Source organism: Daphnia carinata, chromosome 5, assembly GCF_022539665.2.
Source record: "Daphnia carinata strain CSIRO-1 chromosome 5, CSIRO_AGI_Dcar_HiC_V3, whole genome shotgun sequence".
NCBI lineage: Eukaryota > Metazoa > Arthropoda > Branchiopoda > Diplostraca > Daphniidae > Daphnia > Daphnia carinata.
Genome location: NC_081335.1, coordinates 3300815 through 3315853, shown reverse-complemented (window position 1 = coordinate 3315853; position 15039 = coordinate 3300815). Strand labels below are relative to the sequence as shown.

Genomic DNA, 15039 nt, shown 5'->3' with positions numbered 1-15039 from the left:
CGATGTTCCCCGGCGACTCCTTCAAACCTAGCTATCACCCCAAAACAAACACGGCTTACCATACTTTCCCTTTTTACGTTGTAATATAGTTGTTTAAATGAAAATGCAAGTCCAACGTGACCTGCGCCGTGATTCGGGAGAGACTTTTGTTATTCAAGGGGGAAAAAATTGACACAATGATTTCAAAAAGGGTTCTCAACACTACAGTGCCCCAGTGTGCTTGACGAAATACAACAATTAGTGCAAATATTGCGTAGGCATCGAAACTAACCAGGTTAATTTTACCTATTCAGTTGTCTGCGTTCTTCCAAATACTTCAAATGGTGATAATCTCGAGGATCAGTAGAATGTTGAGTTGTTGGTCGCATAACGGATTAATGCATCTTTTCTCATTCGAATGTAATATATACACTTACACGTTCTTGTAATTATATAAGCCAGAAAGAGATAGATAATTAGAATAACTGTGTGCTTTAGGCTAACTTAGTTTAAGGTCGGAAATGTATGTTTACTAAAAGAAAGTCGATTTTTTTATCCGTTAGTTTGAGGCAATTCTATGATTAAACGGTGCGTCTAGGGGCTCTAGATCCTGCGGGCCATTAAATATTCTTGAGCCAATAGCAAAAATTAACAAAAGTGCGAAGACGGCCATAACCAAAATCAAGGCATAACGTCGGCGAAATCGACCTCGTTGGCGATTTCTTGAGTGGGGGTCCAATAGGTTACTGGAAGAAAAAAAAATACATTTAAAGCATTTTGCGATAGTTAGAACAATATTATGAGCTTGCTTAAAAAACTAAATAAATTTACCTTAGCATGCGTTTAAAAGATTCCCACGGTGGCCGACGTTTATATTTGTTAATACTTTCGTCACGATCCGAGTCAGTAAGCAAACCGATTGGACGTTTGGCGTGAACAACTTGAAAAATAACCACGATACTATTAGGATGACGTATATCATAGTGGAATGATAGATTTCTAACCAGGTTCATTCCTGTGAATTGTGTTGGAGGCTTCTCCCTCAACATTAACTATACTGTAATTGGTTCCTTCTTTTTGCACTGCTGCAACTTTCACTTGGTGGATTTCAGGAGGATTTGAATCAATTGCATTGTCATATGGCAACAGGGGTAAACCCAATCCTTCTCTGGCCCATGGACGATTTGCAAGAACAGACCTTAAGACGTCAGCAACTGGAGAAACAAGATTTGAGGCTGGGAAAATAGGACTTGAACAAGGAGAAGGACACACATATCCTGCTGGTGCTGTGTTAATTGGGTACTGTCTACAGTAGGCATCCAAGCATTTCACATGAAACACATCTGTATCGTGAATTCAATTTTAGCTTTTACTTGGTTGGTAAGCCAAATACGTCATCATATCTTTTTACTTACGGTAGCATATTAGTCTAATGCAGTCTTCATGTGATAGATCTGCTGAACACAACGTGCAGAGTGGGCTATAATCACTATCTTTTAGCCATTGGCAGTATGACTGAACAATACACTGAAAGATACAATGAATATTGCAATATGAAAATAATTTTCTTACATGCTTTCAAATAAATAATATACCTTTGGATGATTGGAGACCATACATGATTCACAGACATTAACGCGATGTTCAAAACAAAACTGGTTGGTTACTTTTCGCTTTGGACATTTGCAAAGGCCCATTTCTTGCTTTTGTTTTTTTCTAAACTACAAACTGCGTACGATACCCTTGGTCTATGTGCGGAACAAGTTGCTTACGTCTCAGCTTTTTACCGACGTGTCAGTTTACGACGTGAACATTCTGTCAGAAGATGGACTAGCAGACGACGCGTTTTTTCCTCCAAGGGAACAGGACGTGTATATGAAGCCCCTTCTGCGAGTAAAATGTAGACAAACTCCTGCTGTAAACTGTGGAAAGGAAATTGCGGGAAAATAAAATGAAGCCCACGAAGAAGGATAGAGCTGTTTAAAATAAATTAATCGTGGTTAAATTCCCCTTCAATGTGAACATCAAAGTGTATTTAACCTTTAGGTTGTTAAGTAACTTTTCGATACGCTGTAAATGCCAACGCAGCTGAGAAGAGGGTAATCGTGAAAAAATTATACGCAAGCAGCGAAATCATTCTTAAGAGGAAATAGGCCATTTTTGGACGTATCGTTGGCGTGATTTGATGTAGATCACTGCAAACTAAGCCATCTTAATATTTTTCTTTCTATCGATAATACTTTTCAATCACAAAGCTTCCCAAGGCCGCAAGTTACAGTTCATACACTGCTTTTAATAAAGAAAAAGACGGGGAACAAACCACCAAAGAACTATAGTTGTAGGTTATTACGGCCTAAAACATCTAAAAGGGAAAAACAACCATTAAAAAAAGAGCTTCACGCATTGAAAGCGTACATGGCTTCCCATACGTTTCAAACGGAAGTACGAATTCATTTTCATTCACTAGAGCTGCTGGAGCTACTGCTGCGGCCATGATACCCGTGATGTTTCATTCCGTGATGGAGACCATAGGCTCCAACTCCGACTGCGGCTAGGGGAATTCCGTATTTCAACGCTTTTTTCTGTGCTTTGGCTTGTTTCTTGGCGGCTTTTTTCTAGAAAACGATACAAGAACAAATAAAACAAAACGACGCTAAGCCTTGTTAAAAAAAAATAAAGAAACAAAACCTTAAACCATTATATATTACTAAAATACATTTCTAACAAAACGATACTCTTTTCTCTTTTTACGTGTTTACTCCACGAAACACCTCAATGCTAAGTTGCTTACGGGATTGAGTAAAGCAGTTCCCAAAGCTGCCGCACCCATCGCGGTACCCAGACCTCCAAGGAGGCCGCCCCCTCCACTTCCTCCCGTGTGATTCATGTATCCCGGTTGCTGGCCTGGGTAACCAGCAGCGGGATAACCGCTGCTACGGTGCTGGACAACAAAAAACAAGAAAACAATACGGTGTGCCATCACACCTATCACGAGATGATGAAGCAAAAGACAAAAGCTGTTTTTGCTAGTAAAGAGGAAGAGACGAGCCAGAGACGAACGATTCGATGATTAGCAGAAAATAAACAAAAGATAAAAACAAATCCACAAGTAAAGCAAAAAAGAAAACGCAGATAGAAATGTGGGCGAAGTCATCATGCAGGATCTGAGCCTGGGTTCATTTAAGCTTACTCCTCCTCCGGTAAGAGATCCCAATATTCCGGTGACTCCAGATGCCAATCCAAGGCCAGCAACAGCCGTCGAGGCCTTATTTATCAAACCGGTCAATCCTGTACCAGATCCGGTATTGCCGGTGGAAACGGATGGGTTTGGATAGGAAGTGTAAGGATCAGGATTGGGAGCGTAGGGATCATAATAGGGCTGCGAAGCCGAAGATTTTTAGTACGTTTCAAAGAGCAACATATCATATAGGAAGTCCATAGGCACCGTTGTGGTAAATTTTCACATGGACTTGACAAAGCACAACCATATGAAGAAAAATCAAACACAAACACGAAACCAACCTACACCGAACATCTGGTGTGTTGCTATAATCTTGGAAATCGAACAGGACTATCTGATGAACTTAGGATACAATGTTGAGACATTTGAAAAAAAATTTGGTGTGTAAACGAAATCGTGAATACGAAAGTATTTTTTATTTTGTTTACTTACGGCTGATTTTGGTGACAAATGACCATAATGAGCCCCATGCATCCCTGGAGCTGGGTGCATTCCAGGCTGTGTTGGATAGCCCATTCCAGGCTGGGCTGGGTAACCCATTCCAGATTGCGTTGGATAACCCATTCCTGGTTGCGTCGGGTACATTCCAGGGGCAGGATATGGTTGCTGGGGCATTCCAGAAGAAGGATAAGGCTGATGGCCGTGTTGAGGCATTCCCGGCATAGGCATGGGCACAGGCATTGGTATTGGAACAGGCATCGGGGCCTGCATGCCTGGAACTCCATGCATGCCGCCCTCAAAGTTTATCGTAGTTATCATGATTTCGCCATCGGCTGACAAATAAGAGACACGTTCCATTGGGCATCTTGAATGAAAATCAGTAAAGTGTTGGCCATTTATGGCGATCTTTAAAACAATAATATATATTAATCATTATTTCTTTAATAAAATATTGGTATTAAACTTACTTTGTAGTTATTGACTTCTGCGAGCAATAATATTTCAAATCCTTGTCCGGGTACAAAGGGAAAGGAACCATGGCGCTCTTCTTGTCCCCAATGCCCGCCGATCAGGGAATTCCTAACAACCGCGCGCTCGTGGATACGAGCATTCAAATGTAGAGCCAAATCATCTCGCGGATTGGTATTAGGTCCACACTGAAGGTTTATCGCAAAACTAATTACAGAGAAAAGAAAAATATTGGTTGAAACATAAGCATACTCCTCTTTTACAAAGCCAATGAAGCTTTGTTTACATGAGAACTTTTTATGAATCATCTTTACAACTGAAAATCGGTTGTACACAAAGTAGAAAATCCATTCCAACACTTTTTTTAATAACAGCATGAAAGAAAGCTTGTGCTGGATAACCATAACAGGTTTGGAGTAACTCAGACCTACTTCACAATAGAAACCTGACAATAATGTGTTCAACTGTGTTTTTGAAACTTCAGCTTTTCCAGATTCAACAAAATGCTAGGGCTAGAATATGGTAATTCATGCAAGACCTTAAGAAGTATTAGAAATTACCGCTGGGCTGTAGGACTAAGTGAGCCCCTGATGCGTATAATTTTCCCATGCATGAAACCACCAGGGATGGGTGTTAAGAGAGGCATTTGCTGGTAAAACAGAAAACAATCTTAAAAATATTCAAAATATGTATGGTAAGAATAATTTATTTTTACCGGATTTGCGATGGACGTGGCTGCCATTTTTTCTAATAACCTTAAGTTTCTCAGCGAGTGATAAGCTGTTCAGATAAATTCCGAGAAAGGGCGTAATCTACTAAAGAGATAAAAGTCCGACAAGAAGATAACGTGTTGCACACAATCTCATCGGATGAAGTCTATCCTGCCTGGCTACAGTTGTAAATATATGTACGTCATACACTTACAGTTTGTCGATGTAATGGAGGGAAAAACTTGCTTTTTAGTCTGCTAGAGAAACAGTTCGAAAGTTGCCAGCCACGGTCTTTTGTACATCAACCTCGAATCCCGGTGATGCCTGTTTTCGTGAAATCGTGAGTCATGATCTCGTAAAGGACTGGAGATGACGAAAGACGAAACTGGTAGAAACTTGCGCAATAAAAAAGACGTATCATCTTCGGTCATGTTTACATGGCAGCATAATAATAATATAAGATAGTTCAAGCCTATTCTGCCAATTTATTTTAATTAAACTAAATTACGGTATAAAAAATTTAAATAAAATAACAAAGAGCGAGTTAAAGTTGAAGTGCATTTATAGTTTGTGTCGATCAAGTAAAACTACGTGGAAAACTCAAAACATTTGTTCCGCCCTTATTCCTTAAAATGCGGAAAGCGGAAGAGCGGGAATGCGCGCTGTGCGCTCTTCAACGCAGTGTTTTGATCGGCGCGGCGTGTATAAAGAACAATTGTTGTCTGCTATGGAATGATAGGGAAGCGTAATCACTAAGTTACTGAACTGATATCATTCATGGGCGTCCTTGAATAGCCCCTCCTTTTGTTTAAAAATAGTAGGTAAAATATGTGTAATTCCTTTTAACTTCAAAATTCGTTGAATTTGTTTGAGGTTGGAAGATGTCTGCTATTTGGAGATTTAGCATCACAATAAAGTTGTAATTTCGTATCAATTAGCTAACTATCGAATCCTTTCTGCTTGTTTTGGCAAATCGTGATCAGTAAGGATTAAATTGTTATTTCCTGATTCGTGCGTTTTAGTTTGTCATATTCTTCTTTGACTGTGTTTTGGATCAACCTAGTTTTTGAGATTTAGTTGCCCAGAAGTTCTTGTTATTTTTTTTATGCTTTCATATTTTGTACTCTAGAGAAAATGGGATCTGTATGGAAGCGGCTTCAGCGTGTAAACAAAAGAGCAGCCAAATTTCAGTTCACTGTGTCATACAATGAACTAGTGGTTGAAACAACATCCAAATGGTGGGTAATATTTGTTTTATCACAAGTTGTTATTGTTACTCATTCTAGGGTTTCACTTACCTTCATTCAAATGTAGGCAACCAAATATGCTTTGTGTTACATGGACTCGTCGTAACCGCAGACTGGTAACAGAACCTAGAAAGTGGGATCCAACAATGAAAAATCCTCTTAAGGGTCTAGTGGTGTGGACTGTTCCAGAAAATAAGGAAGCCTCCATAACCCTCTTTGGTGACCCACGATCACATGATTTTGAAGATAAAATGTGGACCTTTTTTGTTGAAGATGTAAGAATTCATATTCCTAAAAATAAAAACCTTACAACAAAGAGTTCTAAAAGAATAATGACATTACTTTTGATTAGGTTTCAAGTACAGGGAAACGTCGACAATTGGCTAGTGCTTGCTTAAACATGAAATTGTATGCAAGCATGGTACCAAGTCAGCAGCCAGTAAAGCTCAAAATGACACTCTCATCAAAAAAGATAGTTTCTGCATCTCTAAATTTAACAGTTTCTTGCGTTTTCATTAGAGAAGGCAAAGCCACGTAAGTGCTGCTAATCTAGGTGTTTCCATATCATTGTACCTTATTGTTTATCCTACTAAAGGGATGAAGACATGCAAAGCTTGGCCAGTCTTATGTCAGTCAACACTATTGGAGACATTGCTCCATTAGATGATTTTGAAGAAGAAGATTGTAAGTTGTATGAAGCGAGCTCTACACCTATTCATTCATACCTTATCTTTTATTTTCACGTCGTTAAGGTATTGAACCCAACTCAGAACTATTGGATCTTACTTCGCAAATCAGTCAATTTCTTATGGAAACCGAAGAAGGTTATCAGCCGGTACAAGAGGAGAAAGTAGAACCGTCTGTCGTCCCAAAAACAAATGAAATTAGCGAACCGATGGCAGAGCAAGTTTCAGAATCACCTCCGATAATCCACGAAAGTTCGAAGCCTAGACCTACAACATTGGACCTGAATACTCATGCTGAGCCTGTTCCTTTGCGTCCTACGGTGGATCAACCAGAGGAAGAACGTTCGTCATTGGATCAAGTGACAGATGTGGCAGTCAAAGATCAACCGATCGAAATTCAAACACCGGTTGTTGCTCAGCCCACCTCTGTGGCAGTAAACCCTAGCAAAGATCTGCTCGAATGGTGTCAAGAAGTGACGCAAGGCTATAGCGGAATAAGAATAACAAATATGACAACTTCCTGGCGGAATGGATTGGCCTTCTGTGCCATTTTGCATCGTTTCCGTCCAGATTTGATGTAAGTTAAGGTTTTTAATTATTCGCAACATTATTTTGATGGCTTTAATTATTTCTGTAGAAATTTCGAGTCTTTGAGTTCCCAAGATACTCGAGGAAACTGTAAATTGGCTTTCGAAACTGCTGAGAAACTGGGCATTCCTCGAGTCATAGAACCTGCCGACATGGTATGGATAAATCGTCGTTTTACACAATTACAGAATTTGAATACGTTGCTCTTATTTCAGGTTTTATTAAACGTGCCCGACAAATTGGCCGTCATGACGTATCTGCATCAGTTGCGGGCCCATTTTACTGGTCAGGAGATGTCGGTTGCTCAGCTTGCAGGTGGTAGCGAAGATGTTTCCTACACGTCCATTTCTCAAAATCCTACGGATAATCAGTCGGAAAGGAGCAAAATCACACGAGAGATTATTAGTCAAGAACTGAAAGCCGCCGAAGAAGAAGCTGGAAGAAGACGAAGGCAGAGCAGCGGAAGTGGCACTGGAGTTATCTTCCGTCGCGAACAACGGGTTAGTCCCACGGAAGAAAATGTCATGATCGCTTCCGGAACGGCCACTGCCGCTGCGGCCGTACAGATGGTCAAAGACAAGGCGAAGTCCCTCACATCAGAATTAATCAAATTTGGCAAAGTTTTATCGCCAACAAAAGAGAAATCGCCTTCCAGTCCAGTAGAACCTCCAGCCCGACCCAGTCAGGTACCTCCTCATTATTTAACCATACAAAACGGAAATTAATTTGCATACGTGATGGCCTTCGTTTAGGTGAGGAACGGTCCTCCGTTGATGACCCGTCAGCAACTGACGGATCCGTTCGGCTCTGACGACGAAGACGAAGCCCCAACTAAAGTGGCGAATGAAAGCCCGGAACGACGCCCTAGTCCAAGAGAAGAGTCGGCGGAAAAGATCCGCCGTGATAGTCAAGTCCCTTCTTTATTGGTCATCGCCGGAACGGCCGAAGAAGAACTCGAGGTGGTCAAATCCAATCCGCGAGACTCGAAATCGGATGATTTGAAAGAGAGAGCTCGCAAACTACTGGAACAAACTAAACGAGAAGCAGCTGCTTCTTCATCCGCCAAGCCTTTATCGAAACAAGGTTCACAGGTAAACATACTCACATAACAAAGAATGTTATTTGTGTTCATTTGTTTATTTACGTTCGATGTTCTTGCAGGAAGAGGACGAACGTCAACAGCAGTTGAGAGAACGAGCTCGCAAATTGATCGCTGAAGCTCGTCAAGGTCTGTCGACCCCCGCATCGACGCCAGTTGAACCGCTGAATAACGGCGTGAGCCGGAAGAGTTCCAGCAGCCGTAGTCATAGCCACAGTCCGAGTCCCAGCCCGACGGAATCGATTCAAAAATTCCTGAGCAGCGGTGGCAGCCGCTTGCAGCACCTGAAAGGAATGGTAGACAAGGCTCAAGAGGCTTCCAATCGCAAATGTAAGTTTCGTCTCCTTCAAAAATTGTTCTTTAGGCAAACATTCGTAATGTGATTACGTCTTGACATTTCACAGCTAAGACACCGGATCGTGAAAAAACGCCCGTCTACATCGGCAACGCAAGTGGCGCTGCCGAAGGCGATAGACGTGACACGAGCAATTACATAGCGAACGAACTGGAGAAGCTGGAAAAGGAACAGTTGAAGATTGACCAGCAGGCGGCCATTTTGGAGCGTAAACTACGCAAGCTGATGGAGCCGAGCCGTGGCGGCCCTGTTATCGGTGTGGAAAACCGCAACGAGACCGAAGAACAACTCATGCAGCAATGGTTTACACTGGTGAACAAGAAGAACGCTCTCATCCGCCGTCAGATGCAACTTAACATTCTGTAAGTTTGTCATTTTCCTTGTCGTATCCATTGTCGTCTCAATCCCCCTCCCCGTTCTCTCCCCTTCATCACCTCGCCCGGCGGAACCTCAACAGACTTCTCATTTCATTACGAATTGATCGAGGATAGCATTCAACAGTTTTTGTGTGTGGGGAGGGATAGATTCGAGAGAGAGGAAACTACTGATTTTGTTATGGTATCAGCGCGATTCCATTTACGTGTGTACTGAGCGTATGAAAATCATTTACCCCCTCTTTCCATTTCCCTCGTCTCCCCCCCCCCCCCCCTTTGGGAGATAAGAGATGGTGGACCCTACTCCCCAATTCATTTGCGGTCTCATGAATGAAGTATATAGCGAGCGAAGGGAGATAAAAAGCGAGTCGGAACGAGATATGAAAGTGAAACTCACGCGTGATTGGGCCCGCTCTCTATCCAGCCCCTCTTTTTTTTTCTCATTTTTCTTTTTTTTTTTTTTTTTACGGTGCCGTTGTGAATGCGACGCCGCCGTCGCTTGCTGCCTCTAATCCGTCGCAAAGGGATGATTGAATTTCTTGCCCCGCTAATGGAGAGTACTTCCTCCTCCATCTCTCTCGTTCCCCGTCCGATTGTATGTCCTGCTCCCGAGAGAGACTTCCCAATGTTGCGTCTTCCATCCCACACACGCAGACTTTGATTGCGAACATATGAAAACCCCGAAATTTCGTGCCTCCCCTCCACAGTGCCTATTGTTGAGTCAAAAACGAGAGGGGCGTACTGCTAGTGATTGCATGTTTGATGACATATGTAAACGGCTGATTGATGTTATCTTTTCTTTGTTTTCCAGTGAGAAAGAGGACGACCTGGAACGGAGATTTGTCCAACTCGACCAAGAGCTGCGTGATATTTTATCTATTGAAGGTAAAACGTTTAAAGTTGAACTATATTTTTTTTATTATTTTAAATAACTTGATTGGAGACGGGCGATTGGGAGAGAGTTTTTCGGACAGTGGGAAAGAGGAGGTGATGTGACTAGCGGAGAGGGAGAGAGAGAGTTGCAGTGCATTTCAATGTTACTGGGAGTGTGCGTGATATCTGCACGGATGCAGCCTCCGTGTCTTTTAAGCCGATTATCTCTTTCGGGACGTTGCTTGCAACCAGAGAGGGGCGGGCAGAGAGAAATAGGAGGAGGTCATTATTATGTCTTCATCTTGGTCTCTTTGCCTCGTCGTCTCCGTTGCTCCTCCGAGCGTTTTCTCCTATCGATTTTCCCCTCGTATTTTTCAAGAGTCAGTTTTCTTTTTCTCTTTTTATTTATTATTTTGTTTCCCTCTTCAAGCTAAACGCAAAGCTACACACTCTTTGCTGGCTCTGTGTCGTTTCTTTTAGTACTTCTCTCGTTTTTATTTTTATTTTTTTTTGCTTTTCTTCTTTTGGCCCTCTTTTTCTTCCTGAGGCAGGTGTCGCCGTTCCCGGACGGTTTCGTCTGCGTGTCCCGCCTTCGATCACGCCCCCGTAACCAATCAGATTCGTTTAAAAAGGGATGGAGGGAGGGTTTTCATTTTCTTTTTTAAGAGCACAGGAAAGGGTAAAACAGCAAGAAAAATAGCAAAATAAAACAAATAACAAAAAAGCCATTTGATCGAATGAGATCAATTGGATTGTTTTAAATTCTTTGGGGGCCCCAACCGTTTTTTTTTTTTCCGTTGTATCCATTTGAACTGAAAGTGGAACACTTTGGCAGAGAGGGATTTCGTTGAATCTTTTGACGGTCATTCGAACGGATTGACGCAGATGGAAGTTGGGCCACTAGGGGAGGGGTTAGAAAATCCAATGGCTAATTGGCATGAAAGGTGTACTTAAAAAAGACGGTCGGCTATCCACCTTGGATGTAGCGCTCACGCGTAATTTGAGAAGTAGGAGAAAATATAGTTGGTCCTCCTCTTCCCCCCATTAGAGAAAAGACAATCGGATTGGAGAAGAAAAGTTTTTAGTAGTTTGTGCAGTTCTCTTGTCTTAACTCCCCCCCTCCTCTGCCTAATCATCAGATGATTGGGCTAAGAAGAGAATAAACAGCAACAACCCCAACGTAAAGGATGTGTTGTATTACCTTGTACACCATCTTGAATCCGTGAAGGAAAAACTTAAGGAACAAACAAAAAAAAAATCCCTAAATTATTATGTGACATCTGCTGGATGTTTCCACCTCGAGCTAGTGTTTATAGGCTTGCCACGGAAATATTACCAGATGACTTAGTAACTAAATATGTACGCAGCTCTCTACCGTTATAGGGGATGGCGTTTAGCTGGGCCATCCGGCTGTGCCTTTCGATTCTCAGGCTCGTCTAGTTTTCTCTCTCTTTTTTTCTTTTTAGAGGCCACATATGCAGCCCAGTAACATGTTCCAAAAGGTTCTTTGTGTCACTCTGATGCTTTAGTGTAGTTGAAATATTATCATTTTCTATGTGTCTATGTGTGTGTATTTTTTGTTCTTTTGGAAGCCATTGACTTTTTGAAGAGAGACAGAGAGAGAGAGAGCAAGAGCAAGAGCAAGAGCGAGCTCTGTGCCTTGAGTGCATTGTTGGCTAAGCTGGTAAGCCGATTATAAGTTTCTCCGTAGCTCCCACAGCTCTCCGAGAGAGAGAGAAAACCTGGTGGCGTAACGTTCCAGCCTCGTGGAACGAAGAGCACGATTTTATTTTTTTCTTCTTCCATTTCGTCTTTCTTGTCATTCCCCCTTTTTTTTTGTATATGTATGGGGATAGAAATAATAAGCGAATAATAAGTTGATTATTATTCAAATTGGAAACGAGGGAAGGCGCCCGTTTGAACGTTCTCCCGTTTCCCATTGATAACGTGCAACAAAATATTGTGAGACGGCCTCTTTTGTGTTCTGATTTTTGCACGTTCATTTACGCAACACAACAGATTGGCAGAAAACGGAGGCGCAAAAGCTACGCGAGAAACTGCTGCTCGAAGAACTTGTGGCCATCGTCAACAAGCGCGACGAGTTGGTCCACCACTTGGATAGTCAAGAGAAGGCGTAAGTGGTTGGCTTGCTCGTTCAAATATTTGACGTGAAAATTGTGGTTTGATCAATTTGTTTGCTCTCCTCTCTTTTTCCGCAGCATCGAAGAAGACGATCTGATTGAGAGGGAAGTACACAACGCCGATTTGAGCAATCACGACCGAGGCTGCGTCATTCAATAATAAGGCCTACTAACCCTACCCGTCTTCTTGCGAAGTTGAACGGGAATTATCAAAAACGGAACAATAATAATAATACGGAATCATAATAATTAATCATGCCATACCATATTGCTTTGATTGAAAAAATTAGCGTAGCCGAACGCTAGAATGATGGCAATGGCTTTCTTGTTTCTCATATGTAGATCACCATTGAAAGAGAATGATTCTATTTCGCTACCCTCCCTCTCTGGCTACACTATCCCCACAACTCATTTCGCATTTGAATACTCCTTTTTCTATATAAAAAAAAAAAAAGAAAAGTGCTAGTTTAAATAGATCCATCGACTTGTGTAACGAAAAGAGCGTGATAATACCCCCCTCCTTGCTCCCGAAAGATGTTAGCACGTCACGTGTTTGATGGTTCGTCGTGTGCTGTATCTCCTCCTAACAATCAAGAGGTACATTGTTGAGCTTTGCTTCTTTACTCCTTTTTAATATAATTTTCTTAAGTCACCTGCATCTCTCCGAAATGTGTCTCTTAGCCTCCTCGTTTGAAATGAATTGCCTCTTATTTCCCCTTCCTCCTCCTCCCCGTATGATATACATATTTGGACGGCGTCTAGTCGGATAACTTTCATGCGCGAAAAAAAAAAAAAAAAAATAAATAATACAAGTAAAAAAAAAAATTGGATTCGTTTGAGATGATAGAAAATGTATTCACCAGAGAGAGACACACATAAAAGACGAGCACTTACACTGACACGTACGAAATATGGGACTTTCAAAAGAAAGGATTTATATTGCACTCGGAATACAAACTGAGATATATCAACGATGACCCTCCCCTCCCCCAAAAGAAAATTAAAATTGCAAAACGCTACATGTACAACTTTTGTCACACTAAAAAAAAAAAAAAAAAAAAAATTCGAGATCTACCAACAAGAGACAAGTGAAGCCGAAACGTTTATTTCCAGATTAGAGGATTTGAAAGTTAGTGTATTTGGCCCACGATTGATCGTCGTCTGTTTCAACTGGACTAGAATTCTTGGTGCAGGCATCCCGATGGATGAGCTGATCTACTTCATCGACCCCGGAGCTTTTAGCTATTGGCTGTTTTTATAAAGACACACAATTAAGAAAATAAAACAAAAGAATTTCAAATGTGTTTAGAAATATGTTTACCAAATGAAGACTGGGCGCGTAAAGGGAATAGTCCAGCGAAGAATAATAAGACGAGGACGACTGAGTGCTGGACGGTAACAACATGGAAGGCGAACTTCCGTAATCGATCATTGGCGGTGGTGAGGCCCAGAATGACGAACTGACACTCGCTTGATTTGCGGAATGATTTCCGCCACTAGCGACGCAGGTCATTCCGGCGGCCGTCCCTGCACTGTTGATGTTGCTCACTGCCGCTACGATCGTTGGCGAAGACAGCATCATATCCACACTTAATTCAAAATCCAAATTTTAAAAATTCCAATTCAAAATTAAAACGTAAGAAAAACAAAACTAACGTTGGCGTGTTGGCTGTCGTGTACTGCGGGAAAAAGCCGGACAGGCTGCTGTTATTGGTGGTGGGTGTGCCAAACGACGACGGATGTTGATGGAAATGATTCATCGACTGTTGATGGTATTGATACGACGTCGCTGCGTAATTGGTGGAATTGCTACTCGTCGAGGTGGACGAGGAAGCCGATCCGAAGGGCGGATGTTGTTGCTGGATCAGCTGTTGTTGCTGGATCAACGGTGGTGAATTGCTATTGCACATCATATTGGCCGGAATGGGGCTGAGTGCCATAGCTAAATTGCCATAAGGCGATGTGATCAGACTCGAATCGCCTTCCGTCGTCATGGATGAAGATACCACCGCACTGCTGGCCATGGTTACACAGCTAAGACTAGGGCCGACGGCGCTGCTGCTACTCTCCGCCGGAAGAACAGACGTCACGGGGTCCGCAACGTTTCGTTTGGAATTGCTCGTTGTCGAATGGATTGTGGCTGCTGGACCTCGTTTGCGAATCCTCTTCTCCGTTTTATTGTTACCACCTTCAGCGCTGTGGGGCTGCTGTTGCTGTTTCTGCTGTTGGCGGCATTTGGCCCGGCGGTTTTTGAACCAAACCTGCACCCGCGATTCCGGTAGGCTGATTTTCAGGGCCACTTCTTCCCGCATGAAAATATCCGGGTAGCGAGTCTTGGCGAACAGAGATTCCAGCACATCCAGCTGTCCTCGAGTGAACGTCGTCCTTTCTCGCCTCTGTTTCCGTCCAGCTCCACCTTATGTCGTTTTGATGTTTTGGAAAAAAAAAACAACGTTAAGGCTTTGATTGTTGCATTTTGAATGTGGGGATTTAACCGTGACTGTAGGATAGGCCGTTCATGCTGCCCATAGAGTGGTGTTGCGGGTCGGAGGTCATAGACATTCCCATAGCCATACCGACAAAGTAAGAGCCACTGTTATTGATCGTATTCGTTGAGATGGTCTTGTGCTGGACGCCAGGCTTATGTTGTGGGGTCGCGAAGATTTGCGCTTGTTGATTTGGCCCATCCACCAAAGGCTCTCCGTAACTTGTAAACGCCAGTCTTTTGTTTTTTCTTTGAAAATATTTGACAATGTATTTGTGTTTTTTTGGCTTGCCCTCCGACTTCCTTATTGAATTGCACCTGCTGCCACCGCGCAAAGGCAAACCTATTGATC

General features: G+C 42.3%; 3 protein-coding genes across 5 annotated transcripts; 1 reads left to right on the top strand and 2 right to left on the bottom strand.

The window, feature by feature from the left end:
- Nucleotides 1–384: 384 nt before the first annotated feature.
- Nucleotides 385–5288, bottom strand: LOC130696395 (uncharacterized). The gene is made up of 12 exons (XM_057519482.2): nt 4845–5288; nt 4690–4778; nt 4129–4336; nt 3653–4066; nt 3170–3358; nt 2771–2920; nt 2520–2594; nt 1575–1682; nt 1395–1506; nt 984–1322; nt 811–919; nt 385–725 (listed from the first exon to the last, which is right to left on the bottom strand). Exons 1-12 carry the CDS (start codon nt 4869–4871, stop codon nt 539–541), a joined length of 2007 nt encoding a protein of 668 aa, XP_057375465.1. The 5' UTR covers nt 4872–5288; the 3' UTR covers nt 385–538.
- Nucleotides 5289–5519: 231 nt separating this feature from the next.
- On the top strand, nt 5520–12988 carry LOC130696393 (EH domain-binding protein 1-like). Of its 3 annotated transcripts, none has more exons than XM_059495357.1 (14): nt 5520–5656; nt 5971–6077; nt 6154–6361; nt 6439–6620; nt 6682–6770; nt 6839–7349; nt 7410–7515; nt 7576–8046; nt 8113–8451; nt 8522–8789; nt 8864–9176; nt 10000–10073; nt 12081–12195; nt 12281–12988. In XM_059495357.1, the coding sequence occupies exons 2-14, from the start codon at nt 5974–5976 to the stop codon at nt 12360–12362; spliced, it is 2862 nt and encodes a 953-aa protein (XP_059351340.1). In that variant the 5' UTR covers nt 5520–5656; nt 5971–5973; the 3' UTR covers nt 12363–12988. The 3 variants fall into 3 exon arrangements, with proteins under 3 accessions (XP_059351340.1, XP_059351342.1, XP_059351341.1); XM_059495359.1 differs by having other exon boundaries at nt 5644–5660; nt 5969–6077; XM_059495358.1 differs by lacking the exon at nt 5520–5656 and adding an exon at nt 5802–5821.
- A 79-nt stretch (nt 12989–13067) lies between these two features.
- LOC130696389 (homeobox protein OTX2-like) lies at nt 13068–15039 on the bottom strand. The gene is made up of 4 exons (XM_057519476.2): nt 14698–15039; nt 13859–14618; nt 13524–13791; nt 13068–13451 (listed from the first exon to the last, which is right to left on the bottom strand). The coding sequence occupies exons 1-4, from the start codon at nt 14774–14776 to the stop codon at nt 13317–13319; spliced, it is 1242 nt and encodes a 413-aa protein (XP_057375459.1). The 5' UTR covers nt 14777–15039; the 3' UTR covers nt 13068–13316.

What these genes read in the sequence shown, in the direction of transcription:
- LOC130696389 (XM_057519476.2), bottom strand. Translation starts at nt 14,776, where the DNA reads ATGGCTATGGGAATGTCTATGACCTCCGACCCGCAACACCACTCTATG. An exon ending in CGGCCTATCCTACAGTCACG is followed by an intron (nt 14,619 to 14,697) that starts GTTAAATCCCCA and finishes AAACGACATAAG; the next exon opens with GTGGAGCTGGACGGAAACAG. An exon ending in ACGCGCCCAGTCTTCATTTG is followed by an intron (nt 13,452 to 13,523) that starts GTAAACATATTT and finishes TTATAAAAACAG; the next exon opens with CCAATAGCTAAAAGCTCCGG.
- LOC130696395 (XM_057519482.2), bottom strand. Translation starts at nt 4,871, where the DNA reads ATGGCAGCCACGTCCATCGCAAATCCG. An exon ending in TGGTCTCCAATCATCCAAAG is followed by an intron (nt 1,507 to 1,574) that starts GTATATTATTTA and finishes TGTATCTTTCAG; the next exon opens with TGTATTGTTCAGTCATACTG. An exon ending in TCTTTTAAACGCATGCTAAG is followed by an intron (nt 726 to 810) that starts GTAAATTTATTT and finishes TTTTTCTTCCAG; the next exon opens with TAACCTATTGGACCCCCACT.
- LOC130696393 (XM_059495357.1), top strand. Translation starts at nt 5,974, where the DNA reads ATGGGATCTGTATGGAAGCGGCTTCAGCGTGTAAACAAAAGAGCAGCC. An exon ending in GTTGAAACAACATCCAAATG is followed by an intron (nt 6,078 to 6,153) that starts GTGGGTAATATT and finishes ATTCAAATGTAG; the next exon opens with GCAACCAAATATGCTTTGTG. An exon ending in TGATTTTGAAGAAGAAGATT is followed by an intron (nt 6,771 to 6,838) that starts GTAAGTTGTATG and finishes CACGTCGTTAAG; the next exon opens with GTATTGAACCCAACTCAGAA.